Source organism: Sander lucioperca, chromosome 7 (assembly GCF_008315115.2).
Source record: "Sander lucioperca isolate FBNREF2018 chromosome 7, SLUC_FBN_1.2, whole genome shotgun sequence".
Taxonomy (NCBI): Eukaryota; Metazoa; Chordata; class Actinopteri; order Perciformes; family Percidae; genus Sander; species Sander lucioperca.
The window spans coordinates 33,900,124-33,923,308 of NC_050179.1; the positions used below are offsets into that span (position 1 = coordinate 33,900,124).

Here is a 23,185-nt window from a genome sequence, read left to right on the forward strand (position 1 = left end):
TTGTCCGGTCAGGCAAGTGAAAATAATTTTTCTACTCGCCCAGAGTCTATTTTTACTGGCCCCTATACAAATTATGTTTTTTTGGGGGGGGGGTTCGAAAATAAAGTGTAGTGTACCAAAAAAACATATCAAAAGCGTTGAAAAAAGGCGTTGGTGAAAAAAGTACATTGAAAAACGTAATAATAAAAAAAAAAAATATCAAAAGCATTTACAAATTGGAGAGAAAAAAACATCCCAAGAGTCAAGCGCAAACTCAATTCTTGGTTGGCCAATGGCACATTCAAATCAAATCATTCAACAAGCATTCTCCGACGGGGGCATGAGAACAATAACATAATTTATGATACAATGACGCCCGAAAGGGTAACTGGGTTGTTATATTTACTTGCCCGACGTTGCGTTTTACTTGCCCCGGGCCATCGGGCAACCCTTATTGTTGAACCCTGCTGGCAGTGGATGGACAGTAACTTGATTTGTTCTCCCCTGTACTTTAGCATCATAAACATAGTTATTTTGGATTATAGAGGGACTTTTTGCTGTGACGTGCCAACACACACATTTGTACACACGCAACGTGCACCTGGTAGAAATGAAATGAATCCAGGGCAGGAAACGAGGACGGTAGCAGCGTGTAATTACCTGGCATTTCACCGCCTTCCTCACCCTCCTCCGCTAACTGCTCATTATCAACGGGCCTCTCCTCTCTTCTTCCCCCCTCTACCCCTCCCTCTGTATCCGAACAAATACACCGCTTAATTTTACACTCACCGTATTTTTTTGTTGTCAAATGTTGACGAGCAACCAGGCGGCCATTATCCCGGCGCGGAGGGGATTACTGGTGTTTGGCTACAAGTGAAGAAACAGTGGAGGAGACAAAACAGACAGAGGGCCGAGCGTGACAAGAGCGCTGAGCTGCTTGTATGTGAGTTTTTTTTTTCTTCCTCTCGTGTTAAAGTCTTAATCTCTGTGGCTGGAACTGTGCCGGTGTCTCCGATCTGTCATGCTGCTTTGTCACCTCGTCAGAACGAGAGAAAAGAAAGGTAAATGATTGAGACTAAGCCTTGAGGGGATGGAAGGGGGGGGATTGATGTCTCAAGTGACAACACTGGCAGTAATATGTTGCCAATGACACACACACACACACACACACACACACACACACACACACACACACACACACAATCCACAATGTTGTAGAACAGATTTTTCTCTCGCTTTGACCCTGTCCACACTCAGCTCAGATCCATTTTTAAAAGTTGATCTTACTCACTCTGTTTTGCTCCTCCATCCTCCCTGCACTTGTTTGAAAGTGTTGGATTAGGTTGAAGTCAAGGCTCTGTGCAGGTTAGTCAAGTTCTTCCACACTAAACTGGGAAAATCATTTCTTTATTGGCCTGGCTTTTGCGCAGTGCATCAAAGTTGGAACGCCGTAGCATTAATATTTTCCCAAACCAGACCAGAAGATTAAGATTTCCCCTAAATTTGAACTGAGAGGCCCAAACCAAAAAAAAATAAAAAATATGCCAGAATGAAAAAAAAAGCATACCGGCAGAGTAACATGCCATGTGGGCTTACCAATGGTCACGCTAGGCGATCTGATGCGTCTCTTGGATGTGGAATGTCACCTGTCTGCTTGGAAAGGAACATTAGATGTACTGCAGCCTGGTCCACCGCTTTACACAGCTCCCGCTTTGGAGTTAAACTCATTGACGGATGATGGACTTTTTACTGGATTTGTGGGGATAATTAAGAGCCAGAAGGAGCCAGAAGTTGTAAACATTGGGGGGCTCCGGGGCAACGCTCCACGGCAGCTACATGCACTATTTCTCAAGACACTTGGGATAAAAGAATGCCTAAAAATCTGTAGCCTACATCATTTGGAAGAAAAAAAAAACAAGGATAGTTGCCAAGTAAAAATCATCCTGTAGAGTCTGCATCCTATTTTGTTTCTACATGTAATTGGTCTCCAACTGTCTTCATCATTCTGAAACCAGAACACAACAAATGTTGAGGTAGATTCATTTTCACTGCTGCCACCTAAAAAGAGACAAAAAGTATCTAATGTTACTATTTAAACAGCATTACTAATGTTGAAACCTATTTGTGTTATACTTTGCTGGAGTAGAGTTCACAGAGTGAATGGCAACATTTCCCCAGTAGCAGAACTTTTGCTCCATTGATTTGCCGATCCAGTCAGACAAACCAAGGGTATATGACCTATTTGGAAACAAATTGTCTGCCCTCATCGCTCAATAATCTTGACAATTGTGGGATTGTCAGCATCCCACTGCAGATGTCCATTTTGGTTCCTTAATGTGGATGGAAAACTTCCTGAAAAAAAGATCTAGAAATGCTCGGTGTGGACGGAAAACTCCTGACATTCAAACTCAGATTTGAAATGGATCTGCATCAAATGTCGACATGACCTGGAAGTGTCTGCTGGAACCAATCAGGGACAACATGACAAGTGCTGTAACTCACCCAGTGAGACACAACGTGAGGCTCATTCTCATCAAGATTTCTGAGCGTCATTCCACAATCATCCTCGATCTGCCAGACTCTCACTCCAGAGGGTTATGGGGATTCTGACAGGCCTGTCAAACACTGGGCCTGACCCCGCCTCTCTCTGGTTGAACATGACTACACTCACACCACCCCTCCTTTCCCTACACACACACACACACACACACACACCAGATCCCCTTGCAGCAGAGTGACCCCACTTAATAAATTAGTATCTGCAGGTTTTCTTGTCGAGCGGTCTGCCTGAATTACAGCTGAGCACCTCTGACTGATCTCAGTCTGTCACTTGCTGTTCAAGGCCTCTGAAACACCTGCTGGGACAGTTTCTATCACAAAACATTTGACAGAGCGGTGCCACTATCTTCTGGTTAATGTTATCGGGAGTGGAGAAGCCAAGAAAAGCACGAAAATATTTTACATTGGAGAATCTGCAACCAGAGAACGGTTGGAGATTTTACTTGAAAAAATTACTTGAACGGTGATTTGATCATCATAATGTTCTATCAGTCAACTAATTGGTGAATCAACTTATTATTTCACCTCTACTGCATTTAGTGTCTGTGTGGTGGGTGGTTGTTTTCACACAGATGGAAGGGTGCACCAATTACATGGACCGTCGCAGACATTGGCAAATGACAAAATGTATGTTAAGCCTATACTCTTGCAGACAGAAGTACAATTTGTGTTTATCAGTACAAAGAAGATCACAAACTGTCCTGAGACAGTCATCTCCATCACAAGATGTCTCTTCTGCCGTGGTAAGACGGCGTTGAGAGCGGGAACTGTCTGTGACCTGCCTAGTCTATATCCACGACGTTCCACTTTCGGGATTGCTCTTGTTCTGCCGGAAATTCCGCCGGATGTCCCTCTTTTGGATGTCTGTTACCTTCCGCTTTCTTTGTGTTTTAATTTTAAACTCCGGTTGATTTACGAAGACTATGGTAAACTGCTCCTCAGATCTCTGCAGAATCTGAGTTTTCTGTTGCACGACTAAAACAACCTTTGAACGTACACCAAAACAAGTTCCTTCCCGAGGCTATTTTGCAGAGGCACCGTGGCTCTGCTCGACGCTTAGCACCGCCCAAAGACGATAGTGATTGGTTTAAAGAAATGCCAATAAACCAGAGCACGTTTTTCTCACATCCCAGAATGCTGTGTGGACTAGCCAGACCTTCCTCCGCAGCGCTGTGGAGGAAGGTCTGGCAATGCAAGACTAGTGAACTGCCTGGTTGCCTCTTCGATTGTCAAACCAAAAAACTAAATTGAGTCACTTGATTCTGTTGGTGACGCTGGGCGATGTGGTCAAGATCCCCTTACTTTTCTTGCCTCCAAACATCAGCACGTGACAGTTTGTGTTTATCTTGTGTTTTCTTTGATACGCAAAAAGGTTACAAACCCAAATTCATAATCAGTCTCCCAACCTGCCTTTTTGCCTTTAAGTGAAGCCGAAAGGTTTTTCTGGGTTTCTTGGGGCTCCATTTCCTTTGTTTTTCCACGGGGACCTGACGTGCCATGTTCAGCAGCGCTGTAGCAGAACAACAACCCCCCCGGGGGGCGCCGCACACCGGCTCAGAGAAAACGGGTGTGATAGATGTCAAAGCAATTACAATAAGCATTACAGTTGTAATCTCCCATGACAACAGGGAGTGTGAATGAGCAGGGCTTTACCCACTTCTCCTGCCTCTGGCCTCTCCCAGCCCATCAAACCGCCGCTGCCACCACAGTTAATGTTTCCTCCACAAGCTTCTTCTTACCCCCAACGCACAGAAGGTAGTTTATTTTTCTTCTTTTCACCCAGGAAGCAGCAGGTGATGCTGAACCTGTGTTGTTAAGAGTGTAAACCAGTAATTTAGTTTGGTAGGTGTTGGTTCGAGGAAATGCATTTTAATAAAGTATACATACACTACCGGTCGAACGTTTTAGAGGGTTTGTAATCAACAACAGTGTTTTCACGGGGTCTAAAAAAGTCTAAAATTTCATAATCCAAATTTTGGGCCTTAAAAAGTCTTAAATTCGCTGAAGTATTGTGTTCTAGGTCTTAAATAATTTTAAACAGGTCTTAATTTTCCTACGTCCATGTAACACTACCTCTAATGCTCTTTTTTAAAAATTCTGTAGTGTTGTAATTCTTTCTTTCGCTAGTCCAAATTGAATTTCGCTGTATTGTGACTACAAATGAGACCAACGTGCAACTTATATTGCAGCCAATCAGCTTTCTTGTTATTGGCACGAGTCTCTTTTGGATTGTACCACACACTTAACACAGATTTTATTCTTCAGCTTTGGGGAAGTGCAAGTTTAGCGATATTTGGCTTTAAAAAAACTGAATTTAGGGCTTCGTTGATGTAATGATAAAGGTCTTAAATTTCATTGGTCTTGAAAAGTCTTAAATTCGATTTGGTGAAACCTGCAGAAACTCTGAACAAAAAATGGAGCTCCTGTATGAATTGTTTTCATTAACTTTCAAGGAAAGCTGTAAATTAAACAATTTCTTTATCCCTGAATAATGCCTATTTACTATGAAATTTATATTATTTTTACGTTTTTGGTGACCTAAACTTTTTTTTTATACTTTGGGCAGTTTACCGCTTACCTTTGTACCATTTAAGGTTATTCACTGGACGTGAACCAGTCGTGTTATTTGGTTTTCAGAATTTGTCATTTTCAAATGTGTTCACTCAATTTATATGTTACATTTTTATTGTGAAATTAGTGCTTAAACTGTATGCTCGAAACAAACTAGTTTGTACGTTGTGTCATCTGACATCTGAAGGCAAAAGTGTTTTGCTAAAACCTGAAGTATATTTAACATATCTCAGTCCAGCAACAAAATCAAATGTTATTAAATCCAAATAATCCATAGCCAGATTGTGGAGGAGACCAAGGCGGCAAAGGTGATAGTGCTCAGGCAACAATTAAATAAATTGTGGGAACAGTCATTTCAATTGTCATTTGTAATTGGAGGCACTGAGACACATTACATGACATTACATGTCATTTAGCTGACGCTTTTATCCAAAGTGACTTCCAATTAAGTGCTTTCAACCTTGAAGGTGCAAACTCCAGACAACAAGTAGATAGATAAATAGATAGATAGATAGATAGATAGATACTTTATTCATCCCGAGGGAAATTTTAGGCATCCTGTAGCTTAGACAACCATAACACAACAAACACACATATATCTCACATACATAAAATCACTCATGGAAAATTAAAGAGTTATAAAAATCACTCACAGAAATGTAAAGAGTTAAAGGTGCTAAGGTAGACTGTGTGCAATGGTGGTAGTGCAAAAGAGAACAGTGCAGGGATTGAACAGTGCAATAGCTCATTATTAAATATTAACTATGACTAACGGAATAGAATTAGAATTGCTTGACAGTAAGTGCAAGTACATTAGCTTTAAATAAGCAAAACTACAAAGAGCCATATGCAACTGCAGCTTTAAGAATATTTATGTATATATTTATTTTTTTTATCCGAGGTGCAGTCAGAAGAGATGTGTTTTTAGGCTTCGGCAGAAGATGCGTAGGCTTTCAGCCGTCCTGATGTCAATAGGGAGGTCATTCCACCATTTAGGAGCCAGGACAGCAAACAGTCGTTGAGTGATTAGTTGTCCCTCACTGTGAGGGGGCAGCAAGCAGGTTGGCTGATGCAGAGCGGAGTGGGCTGGTTGGGGTGTAGGGTTAGACCATGTCCTGGATGTATGCTGGGCCTGATCCGTTCGTGGCCCGTTCTGATGCAAGTACTAGTGTCTTGAAGCGGACGCGGGCAGCAATTTGTAACCAGACACCAGACTTCAGACGAACGAAAACTGTTAAGAAACAATCCTTTTGAACTAAAATGAAAATAAGAACAAGAATAAGTCCAAAAAACATGAACATGAACTGCAAAAGTAAATGAGAGAAAATGAATTGCGAAATTAAATTGCCCCAGTAATTGTGATTGCAGGTCAGTGGAGCCACAATAACATGTTTTGTTCTTTTCAGAATTTAATCAGTACTGTGCCGCAAAACTTAATAGACTACATGTACAGATTTTATCAAAACACAGAGCTGTTTTAGTGGCCTTGAAATACAGTAAAACTCCAACAGAAACTAAACGACTTACTGTGACTTGATTGCTTCGATTCTGATTCACATCAGACTCGAGACATCAGCTGTGTTTAATATTTTACTAAAAGCACCCATCCGTTCTCCTTCTGTTATATAATTATGTGTTTTTGTTTCTGTGTTGTTTATTTCATATAAATGTTTAAATATGTTTCTATGTATGCACCAAACCAGAGCAAATTCCTAGTAAGTACTACTTACCTGGCAATAAATCTTTTCTGATTTATGTCAACTCTGTCCTCAGAAGCAGCTGTCTTGTCTGCAGCAGGCTGAGGAAGATGAGACATTTACTTGACAAAAATAGTTTTAGAGTAGACTCCACGAGGAGGAAGAAAACTGCATTGTTGTTAGTTTCATTCATTCATTCAAAACACTAACACAAAGAATGGTGCTGGGGGAGTGCGCCTCGTAGCCGAACGTTTGAGCATATATCACATACTGTAACTGCAAAAGTCCCCAGTTTGATTTTAGCCGTAGGACCATTGTAGCATGTCATACCCCCCCCTCCCCCCCCCCTCTCTCTCTCTCCCTGTTTTTAGTCTACCTCTACTCTTTCATCTATCTAATGAAGACAATAATACAAAGCAGAAAAGAATAGTGCTCGCATGGATTGCTTTTTAATTCCCCCTACAAAACTCTGATTGGTTGATTGTTTGTGATGTAGGCAGCGATTCAGAGGTGTGGGAGCCAGGTCAGGAATATGTCTCACTGTCACACAGAGACAGATGAAAGACAACCCTCACTGAGAGACTGCGTAGAGTTACAGAAGCTAGTGAAAGTGATGCCAGGACTCTTTGTGTATTGTTGTATGTTTTTCCTGTTGACATTTCTTCAGGGGTCCGTTCCATCTCACTGTAATGAAAAAGTGATGCTAAATATTAAGATTCACTGTTCTGTATGTGTGCCGGGGTCATCATGTGCAGCCAGTCTGCTGATTGGCTTCTACTGGGGTCAGTAGGGTCAAAGACTGTACAAATAATGGACGTAGCAGCAGGGACATCACCCATTGGTTTGTAGACTTCCGTTTTTAAGCATCGAGTTTGGCAATTTGGCCGTCGCCATCTTGGTTTTTTGAAACCAAACGTGACGATTTTTGAACGAGAGGATGGATCCATCTGGGGAGAATAACGTGGCTAAGCCAGTGTTGTTTATGGTTGCAGTGGGACTAAGATAAACGCTAAAGAGGGAAATTTGCAGATTTTAATCCGGCTGAAGCGAGTCATCCGGCAGAGTTTTACTGGCAGGTAAACGCGGACCTCCGGATACTGGCGCCATTCATCTGCATGTACGGCAGAACACAGAATATTGCCAAAGTTAACAGCTAGCGCTAGCTAGCTTGATTGGTAAGGTGCTACTGAACGCTGAACAAGACATGTTTAGGCGACCAAAATGTTCCAATTAACTTTGTTGAAATGGAAACACACAGTGAGAGGGTCAACATTTAAGATGAAAACATGGACAACACCCAAAAACAAGTTGAGGTCTATTTTAATGTCCACAGTGCCATGGTTAGCATCGCTAAGCCTCTGTCCTGATTGAAAGGTTGGCGTTTAGCCACGCCTCTAAAACATCCCCTGCTTTATCGTCTATTTTAAAATAAGTGGGACCATAATTTACAAAATGAACATCATGCTGTTTTGAAGAAGACTTGAAACTAGCGATTGAGGACATAAACTCATTATGAAAATGTTTATTGAGTTAATTGTTGATAGTTGATATAAAATAAAGTGAGAAGTAGGCTCATTTTCTCATAGATTTCTATAGAAACAGACTTCTTTTTGCAGCCGTTGCAGTCGCCCCTTGCTGTAGATTAGATAGAATGCAGCTTTAAGGCACTTCCACATTGACCCGGAAGCTTCGTTCATTATTTTTTACAGTCTATGGTCATGACATGTGATATCAGGTCATGAACAGCCAGGATGAAGTGAGATGTGCAACATGAATACCAGGCCTGTTCACATTTTCAACACCAGGCTCCACAGACTGAATGTGAATGTCTGACATCTATATTCAGCCTCCACTTTCTTGCAGTCGTCTTCAGGCCTGTGTTTGTCCTCTCTGCTGCAGAAACCAGGGATGGATCTGGCCGACACCTACATCACCTTCATACGGCAGAACCAGGACATCCTCCGAGACCGCGTCAACGACGAGCTGTACATCGAGAAGGTGTTTGAAGTGAGTGCTGATTCTTGTTTCAACCCTTGGGTTGCCCTCGGGTCAAATTTGACCCAGTTTAAAATATCGGAAATATGAGTTTCTTTTAACCAAATTAGCTAAAAAATAACATGGATATATGTTGTATGAAACCCCGAAAACGATCTTCGCAGGTAAAATTATATTATTACTTTCATTGAATTTTGGGTGTTTTATTCAATTTGATAGCATTTGAAAAAAAAAAAAATTTTAAATGGTTTTTAGCACACCTGAAATGTCAGTAATAATCCCTATTTGCACATGAATTACACAAATTGCGTGTATACAAATACGGTACAGAATGTCCCAAGTTGAAACAGGAAGGCGGTCTGAAAACTGTGATGGATGCATGTAACAGACAACTTTATTTAGCCCCTTTCACACATGCACTTGCAAAACCTGAACTTGAACTAGAAATTACCTGGAGGAGATGTATATATGAACGCAAATTTTCAGTTGGACTGACTGAGCATTAAACGGACTTTACCCTGCCAGCTACCAGGTACAAAGTCTGCGTAATGTCCAACTGAGCCCATGTTTGAACAGAGCAGCTCATTGTCCGGATAATTCACAGCGAGTGTGTGGGCGTGTTGAAGACATTTTAGTAAGGCGGCAGGCTCCAAACCATAAGAAAAACTGTGGGTGAAGAAGGGATTTACATGAAGACGGCAACGAAAATGTCTAACTGGAGGGACAACGAGATTCGGGAACTTCTGTTGGTTAAGGGCCGGTGGAAATCTTCAGACAAATTCAAGGAATGGCAAGAGACTTGGTTGTTTATGACCAAATTACGAACCGGCTACGGGACCGTGATGTAATCTGCGTCATGTTAAACACATTCTCACTCCCATCTCATAAAATACGGACACTTGGTCAGGTGCCTTTGTCGTTGTTATTGACGCTAAAAGTCTCCTTTAGCGTCATATAACGCGGTTTAACTAAACGCGCTTGGTCAGGACTATTGGCATCCCTTTTGATGCAGTTAGGTTAAGGAAAAGGTCGTGGGTGGACTTACATTTCCGTGACTCGTGGGAAGAACAGGACGGTTAAAGACACACGTGGGACACGAACCCCGGTCTCCTGGGTGAAAGTCCTGTGTTTGACCCATCCACCACCACGACCAACCTCCTTGCGCGGAATTTCCCCCTTACATACTACTCACTAAACCCCGTGTAGCTGCTGCTCTCCCTGGTATGTTCTACAAACACGCTGAAGGGTGGTTTTTCCGTCGCTTCAGACGCTGACAGCCACTGTCCAAACGTCCGTATTTTACGAGTTCGGAATGAGAACTGGTTGTCATGTCCTGCCTCCTGCATGCTCTACCCAGGCGCCACCAGGTAAAATAAGTTTATAGCAAATTAGACTGTCTTCTCCAGAGACGGGACAGTGTTTGTGTGTTTTCCTGACGAGCAGCGTCGTGTGAATAATGACTCTTATTCGACTGTCGACTTATCTACCTGCTGCAGGTAAACACTAAACACACTGAGAAAGAGTTAGTTGTCTGTTCTAAAGCCTGAATGTTAAGATAGTTTATTTGTCCTCAAAGAGGAAATTCTTCTCCACAGTAGGTGAATATATAGCACAAACTAGTCAGACATGCAGAATTATACAAAGAGACAAATACATGGATTGGCACTCTACACACCGGATACAGACAAACAAACATAGGAGGAGGTTACTTACTGTATTTAAAGCTGGTATGGCTGTAGTAACAAAGCTCTCGCTAAAATATGCCTTTCTGTTTCTGCACATGGGTGACCTGCGTCCAGAAGGAAGGGGGGCTGAAGTGCTGGTAGAGTGGATGATCTGGGTCATGTGTGATTGTGAGTGCTTTGCAAGGATGAGTTGACACAATCGGATAAGTTGGGGGAAGGAATTAGCCTGGGAAAATCTTGACGAACTTCCGAAAATTTGAGAGTCAGTCTGGCCAAGAGCCCATTCAAGCCCATTTCCAATTTTTCCAAATCGAGGCACCAATCACAACCGTTGAGGCGGGCTTTACACGATGATGATAGCGCAGCGACGGCAAGCAGCTTTTTGTTTACATTCAACATGGCGGCCACCGAAGCGCAGCAACTCGTTGATGCCGCTGTTGCTGCTTCGTCACCCGGATCATTGGTCTGATTGGTTGAAGGACTATCCAGTTGCGCCCAGAGGCATTTGAGCGGCGTCCGTTGGTGACGCCCCTTTGGAAATGGGCTGTGAATGAAGCTTGCCCAGACCCACTCTCAGTTACAACTGAGAAGGGTCTGGTGTCAACCAGGCTAGGAAGGATTACCAATTAGTTATGCTGCCTTAATGAGTTATCTTTTGATATTAGGGCTCGGTATCGTTCAGAGATTTTAGTTACTGATACTGTGATTTTGATATCGGATCTTGAACAATACTTTTTTCGATACCAATTTTATAGAAATCATTTTAAATAAACAAATTACAATCTGCTTTTTTACACACTGTAGTCAAGTCTCTTAAAATACACCAACACACACGTTGGCCCCGTCTCTGTGTGTAACGTAGAGTTTTTCCTGCGTGTCTCTACAAAGTGCAACATTAGCCAATCACAAGCATTATTAGCTGATGAGATTTACTTCTTAGATATTGACATTTGGTATTGAATGACGAGGCATTTTCTGATACTCGATACTTTAGAGGCAATTCGGTCGGTGCCTTAAAAGCATCGAAGTTCGGTACCCAGCCCTACTGAATATGGAAAAAAACAGATGGCAACATACAGAAGAAGTGGCTTTCTAATGTTACGGTACAGGAGATGTGGAGGGGTGTTTGCAACTCCTGCAGTGCGAGCAAAATTGTAATTGTTGTGGAGAGGACGTAGTTAAAAGAGCTCCGTATTTCTGTTGGTGTCATGTGTTCAAGGGCTTCCACTTAGATTGTTATATAATATGTGAATTGGAAATGCGCATAAAACCAGGTGGATGGAAACACACTTGACAATAAGGTTTTATTGTATCGGATCTTTTCATGAGATAAATGCTCGTAGCACACTCGGCTGATAAAAAAAGAAAAAACTACAAACACAGCTCACAGTCAGGTGTTCTCACTGTTGGTGTGAGGTTTGGTTCTCCAGTCTGAGAGCAGCAGCAGGTCGCTTCGACGCTGAAAACACCGACTGCTTCTGTTGACCTGTTTATCACTTAGGAAACACCGAGAGCTGGCGGCTCGCTCTGCAGGAGTTGCAAACCGCCCTCCTCAACCTCCACCTATCCGTCCTTGTGTCCATCCCTCCATCTGTCCGTTTCCTTTACCGACCACCCCCCCCCCCACCAGGATTGAGATTTATCAAACTATTTTAGCGCAGAGTTGCCAAACACGGCTCAGCTCGCCGCCGCAAGTCAATGCAGCGGACATGGCAGCTCAAACCTTCGTACACATTAGCAGCCCGAAGCCGAGCGATGGATTTCTTTTCACCCACCGCCTCCTCTGAGGGTTCAGAGCGGGGGGTGTGTGTGTGTGTGTGTTTGTTAAGAGTGTGTATGGGGGCGGGGGGGTGAGTCTAATGGAGCTCAGAAGCGCCCAGTCATGCACAGAGGAGGAGGTGACGGCGGGGCCTCGAAGTGTCTCCGCTTAGCCCTTCAACGTGTATCTCTCTCTCACACACACACACACACACACACACACACACACATAACGATTGTGTGCAACAAAGAAAGTAAAGCTTGTGTTCATACAGCAGCATCAGGCCTCCCAACAGGAGCATTATGGGTATGCAATTGTCTTGTTTTACGTGCGCCTGGGCAAGTCAAAGTCCAATTCATTTAAGGCGCCTTTTTCTTTAAGCAGGTTTGTCGACACGGACGGATCTATAGGGAAGAAGAAAGAGGCTGTTAGAGGGAGGTAACATGTAAGCCGTCAGCATGCAGCTGGAAACCCGGTTTTGTTTTGTGCGTGTGCATGCTCACATGAGCCTGTCCGTCTATTTGTTTACAAGGGCTCACCAGGGAACGTCTTTGTGTGGATGAGGAGTGTAATATACGCACGCACACACACACACACACACAGCCACACAGCTCCATCCTCTTCACATTAGCAGCCAGATCACCTTTATGAAGCATCCGACGAGGAGGAACCTGTATGCTGTAAAGAAAAATGTAAAAAAAAAAAAAATATATATATATATATATAGAAATATGGATCTCTTAACAAAAAGTCATTTAATCTCAGATTCAGCCTTCAAGAATTATTCTTTTGAAAACAAAATCAAATGTATTTTTTTTTTTTTTTTTAAATAATTGTCAGTGTGGGCGCCTGGGTGGCTCATTTGGTAGAGCACACGCCAATATGAAGAGGGTTATTACTCGACGCAGAGGCCCAAGGTTCAGATCTCCCCTTTCATGTCAGTCCTGGTGATTAAAGGCGGAAATGCCCAAAAAATATTCTTTAAAAAAAATAATATTAAATGAGTGTCAGGGTCTTGACACAAGACAAAAGTAAAGCCGATCGTTGCACAAGATTTAAGAAAAAGACATAGAGATTATATATATATATATATATATATATATATATATATATATATATATATATAATCATCCCCCTGCTATTCCTTTTGAGTGAATACAATTGCAGGACTCAATTTTAGAAGCTCAAAGACAAAATCTTTTGTTTCCCGGGGCAAATTACATTTTTGGTTTCACTTCAGTGCATCATTTTTTTTTTCTGTTTCAGTTTTATTTCTATTTTCTAGAAATAAAAGTCAGCATCTTGGAGAAGATCTGGCCACTTCAAATCAAGAAAATGTCATTATAACGTTTGTAATGCAAATTAGACAAATACAAATAATCTCATCTCATTGATTTTAGGACTTAACAGTTAATTATTTTCGACTCGAACAAAATTACTACTTTTTTTGTGCCAAAACCAGAATATGTGTCGAATTTTTAAATGACATAATTACTGGGACACCCTCAGGGAAACCGCCCTCCATTCATCACGTTGAAATAGTTTCTGCCAGGACTAATGCAGACCCACAATGCCGCGCAGACCTCCGCCCTCCTTCCCCCCGCATATTCCCTCCATCTGTTTTCACTCACGTCCTCTAATCAGCTCAATTAAGGAGCATCTTCGTACTCAATTTCCACGACAGTTAACGCGTCTCGCGAGGCGAACGTCAGGCAGCTGATTAGCCGCTCTGAGGGAACTTGCCTCCCAGAGATTCAAAAAAATCTTTTGCTGAGCGGGGAAGAGAGGGAGGAGGAGGAAGGAAATCAGAAGAAATCATCCAGAGAACAGCAAATATCATCCAGTAATTTCAACATCCTCGAGCATCTGTTAAGTCAGAGCGTGAGGTGATTGTCAGCGAGCTGATTAGCATACGACTCGAATTCCAGGGTAAAAATGCTGTAGAGAGAGGAGGAGGACATGATGAAGGCGGTAGGGAGGATTAGAAATGAAGACAATATTGAAGCTGGAATGGCCAGATCTGTCCTCCTGAGTTTTCCACACAGAATAATACAGTCACACAGCACATTAAGATAAGATCAATCTTTATTATCTGTTCACACAGAAAATGTTCTTGCCTCGTCTGCTCCAACAATCAACAGATAACATTAAAACGATCTGTATGGTCACCCAACAAACATCTGACACCTTTCCGTCATGCGTGAACACACACACACACACACACACACACACACATATAGTGCGTTACACTATCTTTGTGGGGACCCGTCATTGACATAATGCATTCCCTAGCCCCTTACCCTAACCTTAACCATCACAACTAAATGCCTAACCTTAACCCTTACCCTCACCCTAACCATAACCTAATTCTAACCCTAATCCTAAAACCAAGTCTTAACCCTCAAACAGCCCTTTAACCTTGTGGGGTCCAGCATTTTGGACCCCACAAGGCTGTGCAGACCCCACAAGTATACTGTATTCCCGGTTTTCGGACCCCACGAATATAGTTAAACAAGAACACACACACACACATTAGTACAGCACATGTTATATACAAAGGCAAGTGACAGTGCTTTACATAATGCATTTAAAACAGAAAGAAAGAAAAACATTAACTAAGAAAAGACAAATATAATCATACACTTTATCACATTATTATTTTAGTTTCAACGTGTTGAGGTTCCTTTCTTGGGTATGTATAGTTATATTAGGTGTGTTCAAACTGAACGCAAAAGCACATTTGGTAAATGCAAATGTGATGTTGGTGGCACGAAGTGAAGATGTGTCTGCGCAAATTGCAAAATGTTTAAAATTTAGGTGCAACAAATTTGTTTTGCTAATCTCTAAGATCTTTGTCTGCACTTCATAAAGGTACAGAGATGAGCAGGAAAAGGAGAGATAAGTCAGAGTGTGACAAACACACACACACACACACAGCCACTCACGGTTGATGTTGCTAGCTAGCGTTAGCTGTCGGAGGCAAAATACGAACAGTACAAATACTCAAATTTGCACGAATAATGAAATGAGTGCCAGGATGTCAGCATAAACTACTCGCCTATTTCCAGGCCCCCAGGAAGTGTGCCAGGCTTTGAAGGCAATTTGACAAAGTGGCCAAACAGTGGAATTAACATCCGGGCCCAAAAATACTTTTTCCCATAGATGATGGCGAAAGACACCTTTTGTAAATCTGCAGATGGGTACTTTTTTTTGACCGTTGCAACCCCCGGCGAAATGACTCGTTTCACTATACGAATATGATCCACTCGGTCCGATTACATTTGGAAAAGTCTAGAAGAGCCGCACCATTAAATCTTTTAATCCCCATTCAAGTTTAGCAGAGCACTAAACAGGAAGTAGCCGGCTTGGCCGGCAGGAGGACTCTCGTGCGCCTCCTCTATGGGCCGCACACTGCGGAAGCATTGTCGGATCATCCGGGTCATTTTTGGCTCTGGAGCGCCACTGAGAAACTCTTATAAGAATGAGCGGGGCTCCGCCTCCAACGCTGTATCCAGTTTGTGTTATACATCCATGCCTATTTCCCAGCGTCTGTGCACATCAACATATTTGTCTACTGTGTGCTACGAGTTTCAACCGGAGTGTGTTGCAGAGTCATTGATGTGTTCATCCACAACATAGTAAAACGTTTCCAAGCAAGGATTGGAAAGACAGTTCTTAAGACTTTCGGAAAGAATACATTTAGTTGACATTAAGAGCAGATGTTCAGATGCTAAATGTGTTGGTCCGTATTCTGTGAGCAAACATTCTGGGCTCCTATTTTAAAGATCTAAGCGCACGGCGTGAAGCGCCTGGCGCAGGTGCGTTTAGGGCGTGTCCAAATCCACTTTTGCAAGTTTGACGGCGAATAAAAAGGGTCCGTGCGCCGGGTGCATGGTTCTAAAGGGTTGTACTTAGTGTCTTCATTAATCAGAGGTGTGTTTTGGGCGTACCATGCAATCAACCAATCAGAGATCATCTCCCATTCCCTTTAAAAGCCAGGCGCGTTTGGACCTTGGAGCATTGCTATTATGATGGAGGATTTGCACCGTAATATTTTTATTTGTAATCTTAACGCGTGTGTGTGCTGCTGCACGTCCCTGTGTGTGTAACAAACATAGTGTGCACGCACTGTGCACGAGCCTAGGCGCATTTTACTAATGCTCTGTTAAAATAACAATGAAATGCTGCGCTATTGACTTTAGACCAGGTTTTTGTTGGTCAATGGGGCGATCACTTCCCGCTGCCTCAAGATAGCAATACGCCAAGAACTCACCTGAACACACCTCCCTGTAAGACCAGCACGCCCATGGGTGCAGTTGCATTTGCTATTTAATCGACGCGGGCGCTGGAGGGGAAATTGACAACTGCGTCGGTCTTAATCTAGCAAAGACACTTGCGTCGGGCTTTGTGCTGCGCTGCGCTGCGCTGCGCCGGGTGCAAGACAGGGCCCTCTGTGTTTGTTCTTTGGGCAGAAAAGAAATGAAATCAGGACCTGTGATTAAACTTGAATCCTCATTTGAAAGTCCACATACATTCTCTTGCATTTAGTTGTCACTGAATGCAAAACTGCTTCATTACATTGAAATAATTAAGCAACCAGTGTGAAAGAGGTCACGGGGGGGGGGGGTCGCTCCCACAATAGATGGAATCAATTTGTGTGACCCTGGAATTATCACAGCCGTGTTTTGGCTTTTGTCAAGTGCATGAAATAACCTTTGGACTTTATTTGCTCTCTTAAATTGGAAGGTAATTACAGTTCTTGTCAGTGTGAAATTTAGTCTGCAGATCTGAATATTACGGGTCATTACTGTGTCAGAGCAATTTCCCTGAGCATTCTTGTTGGGTGGTGAAGGTGTAAAAATTACAAAGAAGGAACCTGATTTTTTTTTTCTTTCTCTTTGATGGTCAAAGCCGAGCTGTGAACTCTTCCCTTGACATGAGGCATTCAGGAGTTCCGCAGTAAATTGGTGCCTTTTGAATAAGTAAATGTTTCACCCTCTTTGAGTTTTGCCGTTTGGATGCCGAGCATCCTTTGACCTCACGTTGTAGTGTCAGCGGCGCGATTGAAGCGATGCGTTACAGAAGCCAACGTTGATCTTCTGAACTCCTCCGGAGGCCAACACAGAGCGACGACCAGACACTGTCCTTGTTCAGAGAGCTGCTGCAACGCCATTAACATAATGCCTTTTTTTTATGTTCTTTTTAAGGATGTTTTAGGCTGTGAAAAGAAAAAAGGTTGAAAGGGTTTCAGAAGGCTTCTTCAGGGTGTTTGCGCTTAGTTTTCTGACTTCAGAAACAGCTTGAGGATGCTATCAGGATGGTTGAATGAAACCGCTTTCCATAGAGAAAGAATGTGCGCTGTTGGTCTGAGGTCACATCCTCCATACTGGAAGATCTGTTATACAGAGAGCCTTTACATTCAGAAGGCCATATGTTGCCTCTTTGTAATGCTCCACTTTAAAGGGTAGGCTTGTTCTTATCAAGGTTTTTCTTTAATTTGAAGAGTATTTAAACTTTGTAAATGTTGAGTATTTGAACAAACCTACTTGGTTGGGCTTAGGTAAAGATTGCAATTGGGTTAAAATAAGTATGTTTAGGGTTAGGGTATGGGTTCATCTGTGAAGAGAACATCTCTCCAAAGTGCCAGACGTCATCGAATGTGAGCATTTGCCCACTCAAGTCGGTTACAACGACGAACTGTAGTCAGAGAGAGAGAGAGAGAGAGATGAACCCTAACCATAACACCAGATACTGACCCCCCCAATACAGTAAAACTGCACATTTTAGAGTGGCCTTTTATTGTGGCCAGCCTAAGGCACACCACTGTAATAATCATGCTGTCTAATCAGCATCTTGATATGCCACACCTGTGAGGTGGGTGGATTTTTTCAGCAAAGGAGAAGTGCTCACTAACACAGATTTAGATAGATTTGTGAACAATATTTAAGAGAAATAAGCCTAGAAAAAGTCTTAGATCTTTGAGTTCAGCTCATGAAAAATGGGGGCAAAAACAAAAGTGTTGCGTTCAGTATGTGACTAGGGATGTCCCGATCCCGATCACATTATGGGATCGGAGCCGATTTTGGCATTTTTTAACTGATCGGGGATCGGCATTTACCCCGTTTACCTTCCCCCGACCGTGTACATCAGCTTGTAGTGATCACCGCCTTTAATCACAGACGCCCTGCGCCATAAACACACCGTCAGACTGCCTGGATGCCAGCACTTTTAAACCAACATGGCGCGGCCACTCACCAGTGTCTGTCCAGAGAGCCAGTCTCGTAGCTTGCCAGCCTTTGGCAACAAGTAAAAAAAAGTCCATCTTTCTTAGTCATCCTTTTTTTACAGAAGCATATTACTCCAATTCTCCACCCTTCTACCGTGATTCCCCCATGAAATCAGCTTACAGGCCGTTATTCCGAGAAGAAAATCAAAGACTTTTAAGTGCAAGAGGCGTCACTAGATGTAGTTTCACTAGGCAGCCCTTTATACTACGTCAGCAGACTTCCTCCTCTGCTCCTTTGCCACCGTCATAAGCAGAGTTTATGGTTTCAGTAGATCATGTCACTTCTCCCAATGTGAGTTTTGGTGGCAATTTGAGACTTATTTTTTACAATTTTGCCTTTAGGGAAAACGTTTATTACAACTTAGGTGTTATTGTCGTAGCTTGGGCCATTTGTTTTATCACTTATGGTTGAACTCACCAACTGAATAGCTAAGATCTTGGAACACAGTGACTTCCTTAAGCACTCAAACGATCAGACAGGTTGGAAACAAGCCAACAGTTTATCCATATTATCATAAATATTGTATTATCATCTGGAGGTCAAACTGAAAGTGTGTTCCTAAAATGGCAGTGATAATCCGTCACTGCACAGGAACATTGAGTGACCACAGAAATTGTCAGTGTGATGCCACTGACCTGCACTTTATAAATGCTCCTATTTTATGGACTGATTGTGCTGTCTGAATGTTTGTTTTTAGCTCTTTTATTAAATATGATTTCTTTAACTTATAAGTATTTATTTCTGTTTCATCAATTTGCAATTTTGTGAAGTAGGGCTGCACAATAAACCGCTTTTTTATCGCCATCGCCATATCAACTTGCACGATGAACACATCGCGAAAGGCTGCAACATAACGCAATAGACAGAGATTTTTTGTGTTGGTTGAAAGAAAATATCAGAAGAAAACTGCACATTAAAATGTGACTGTCAATCTTTTTTTAGTGGTGTCTTTTACATTTAACTGAATGTTCAATTTGTTCAATAGAAGGTTGTTGGAAACGACTTCCTTTCATTTGTTTAAAATTCAACAAACCATTTGTTGTATTTTAGCCGAATACTGAAATCAGCAGAAATGCAGAACTGACTAACTTTAATATCTGTTTATTTATCGCATGTAATATCATTATCGCGATATTCGCATACTGCATATTTTCCTCATATCGTGCAGCCCTACTGGGACTGATGAGAAACAACTATGCACGTACTCAGCGAAATGACAAATAAAGTTAATTGAAATGTTTTTGTTTCCCGCAGCAATGGTACACGGGCTCCATGAAGGCGGTGTGTGTTTGGCTGACGGACAGACTGGACCTGCAGCTGCACACGTACCAGCTGAAAACACTCATCAAGATTGTGAAGGTAAGAAAATATAAGACCAAAACTTTTGTCAAAAAAAAATAAACAGATGTTAGTGTTTATACGCACATCTCCACAAAGAGAAGGGCTTTGTCATTAAGAGCTGACATTACTTTTCCCTACCAAAATCCTTTTCTTTGCTGTTTGAAAAGAGCGGCAGTGAATGAGCCTCAGACCGGCTACACTGAATTAAAAAAAAAACATTTCAAATGTTGGCTTATTCATGTAAAAGCAGTCAGAACTGACATTGAAGAAGAAGAAGAAAAAACATAAAGACAAAGTAAATCAAAAGTGTCCTTGAAAGCAGCAGCAGCGGTGTGAAGAGGCGGCGAGAGACCAAAGAGAAAACTGCTCAACTCTCCTGTGCGCCGCTTTTGTCTTTTCATAGTTTGCTAATGTGCGTGAGATGTGAGAGTTTAACTTGAAAGCAAAGAGACAAGGAATTCTAATGGATTCTGAGTGAAGGTAAAACAAAAAGAAAACCTCAGATGCCTCCGTCTGCCTTCTCGGTCCGACACATAAAAGACTCGCTTCGGCCTTGAGCCTCAATCTTCGCCGCTTTTGTCCAAACGGCAGCCGCTTACATTCCTAAGATGCTCTCTGTTTCTCTCTCCCCTCCCCCTTTCTCCTTTTTGCTTTTCTCTCCGCCCCTCCCACCCATCAACAGAAGACCTACCGTGACTTCCGGCTGCAGGGCGTCCTGGACGTCACGCTGAACAACAAGAGCTACGAGACGGTGTACAACCGCCTGACGATGGAGGAAGCCACGGCGGCCGTGAAGTCGGGCGACGGCCTGCAGGGCATCAGCATGAGAGACAGCGACGCAGAGGACGATTGAACACGCATCAAACCTTCGCACGACACCTTACCACTTGATTAATAGTCCTCTCTGACAGATCAGGACCTTCCGTCACAGTGTGACTTATGATGTGGATCAGGGGTTCAGATAGATCAGACCCTTTAACTGAAAGAGAGACGGAGCAGGGACCCCCCTACTACATATGTTGTATAAAATGAATTTGCATATTAAACTGGGCCTACAGTAACATGTAGGGCAGCCTAAAGCCTTTATACATACCATTTTAGTGCATAGCATACTAAGCTATCAAAATTATTATTGTTGGCAGGATTTTATAAATCATGTTCCAGTGTTAAAAATACACAGTGAATCCTCTGTGGATGGCTACCTTAGTGATTTCCTTACATATAGGCCTGTAAGCTTGTGTGTTTTTATTTCACATTCATTTATATTTGCTAATAATATTTTAGATTCATGTTAAGACATTTTCTTTTCTGCAATAATGGTACGTGTCCATATAGGCGTTGTTTTCACGGCAGGTATCGAATATATATGAATAATATATGAATATTGCGATAACGATATTACTTGCAATAAATAGATATTAAAGTGTACTCAGTTCTGCATTTCTGCTGATTCCAGTATTCTGCTAAACTAAAACAAATTGCTTGTTAAATTTAAAACAAATGAAAGGAAATCATTTTTAACATTCTTTTATTGAGTTGAATATAAAAGGCACCACTGAAAAGAATGACAGGAACATTTTAAAGTGCAGTTTTCGGCTGATATTTTCTGTCAACTGACACAAAAAATGTCAAAGTGTCTTTCGCGATGTGTGTATTGCGCCAGTTGATAAAAACGGTATATTGTGAAGCCCTAGCGGGAAGTGTGGAAATGACGCTGATAGTGGACACGTACTATAACTCTGAGGACCCCCTAGGGGTCCCGGACCCCCTGTTGAAAATCTTTGTTGTAGATGAAAAGAGTGAAGTTGCACATGTCATTTATCGTGACTGAAGGTCCTGATCAATTAGAGACGAGCGCTCAGGCAGTGCCCCCCCCCCCCCCCTTCTCACTTTTCTCCCATCCTGCCTCACTCACTCACAGCCCTGACACTGCTGTACATGCGTGTTGAAAACGTGCACGGGTGGGAATGTACGACAAACAGGAAGTCAAGGCGAGGCGTGGCTTCTGACTGGACACTCTGGACGGTGCTGAGACAAAAACCCTCGTCATCCCTTTCTCTCACCTGCAGGACAGGAAGCCCCCCCCCCCTCCCCACGCAGCCATACTCTGATTGATGTCACTTTGTACAGTCGAGCTCAGCGATTGCCGTCACTGCAGCTCCTTCCCGTTTAGTTTTTTCATCCACAGTCGTAGCTAATTGTTAAAAAAAAGGCTCCGGCAGCCCTGAACCCCCCGGAGTCTGAGCAGTCAAGTCTTTTTATAGCGACAAATCAACTAAAGAGATTTTATTTTTATTTGACAGAAAGCTTGGAATTGTAAGGTTCGATTCGACTGTTTTAATCAAAGTTATCCACGGTTGTAAATTTCAGTGTTAGTTTATACTTTTATGGTTTTATCATTTTTAAATTACCGACCTATTTGGTTAAATTTAAAAGTCCTGCCAGCCTCTAGGTGCTGAAATATTCAGTACAACCCACAGAGCCTGCCACCACCACTGAAACAGCAGCATTGTTTGTTTAGACACATAAAATGGCCGACGTTTACATTTTCCTGAAAACCGACCTCGGGCGAATAATGAATGTTGTTTATGACGAGCAAATGCAGAAGTAGTGGGGCATTATAGCAACCCAAAACATCTTGTGGATCAGGGAGAACAGAAGACAGTCCTTGACAAACGTTGACCGGCAGTCCAATATTGGTTCCTTCCTACCAGGGCCACAACGTTTCTCTAACCGTCACCAAGTAGCTAAAATAGCTTAAATGTAATCTAACCTTAACCCTGGCGACGGCAGATCAAAAAACACTTGTATGAAGGGCTGTCCTTGACTGGTGTTGTAGTCGAGACAACCTAAACCGAGACCAAGTCATCACAAAGACCAGCGTATCGAGACCGGGTTATTGGCTGCATTTGAAGCAGGAGGTTTTACATCCAATCACAGCAATGATGTTGAAACATAAAAATTAGGCAATGCAGAGGAAATTTAGTTTTAATCGTGCAGTTGTGGTCTCGACCGGTCTTGAAATAAAATCCTGAGTCCTCTTTATCCGAGACGAGACCGAGTAAAAATGCGGTCAATTCCGAGACGCAACCAAAAGTGGTCTTAAGACCAAGACCGATCTCGAGTACTACAACACTGTCCCCGACTAAAGAAATTCTTAGTCTACTAACACTCATACAATTTCTTTGACTAATTGATTAGTTGATTTAATCAACAGATCTGTAAAAAAAAAAATGAGTTTCTCCACAAACAATCGTGCAAAAGCAACTCTTAAAATCTTGTTTTTCATAAGTCATTCAGAAGTGAGTCTGT

General features: G+C 42.4%; 1 protein-coding gene across 6 annotated transcripts in view; it reads left to right on the forward strand.

Moving 5' to 3' along the window:
* Positions 1–21,102, forward strand: part of cadps2 (Ca++-dependent secretion activator 2) — a 224,676-nt gene extending 203,574 nt beyond the window's left edge. For 3 of the 6 annotated variants that reach the window (XM_031279717.2, XM_031279719.2, XM_031279718.2), the window contains 3 exons: positions 8,706–8,813; positions 19,787–19,891; positions 20,556–21,100. In XM_031279717.2, the coding sequence (XP_031135577.2) occupies positions 8,706–8,813; positions 19,787–19,891; positions 20,556–20,726 (384 nt within the window). In that variant the 3' untranslated portion in view covers positions 20,727–21,100. Of the gene's footprint in view, positions 1–8,705; positions 8,814–19,786; positions 19,892–20,555 lie in introns of all 6 variants that reach the window. The other 3 variants (XM_031279716.2, XM_031279715.2, XM_031279714.2) reach the window with 2 other exon arrangements.
* Positions 21,103–23,185: the final 2,083 nt, after the last annotated feature.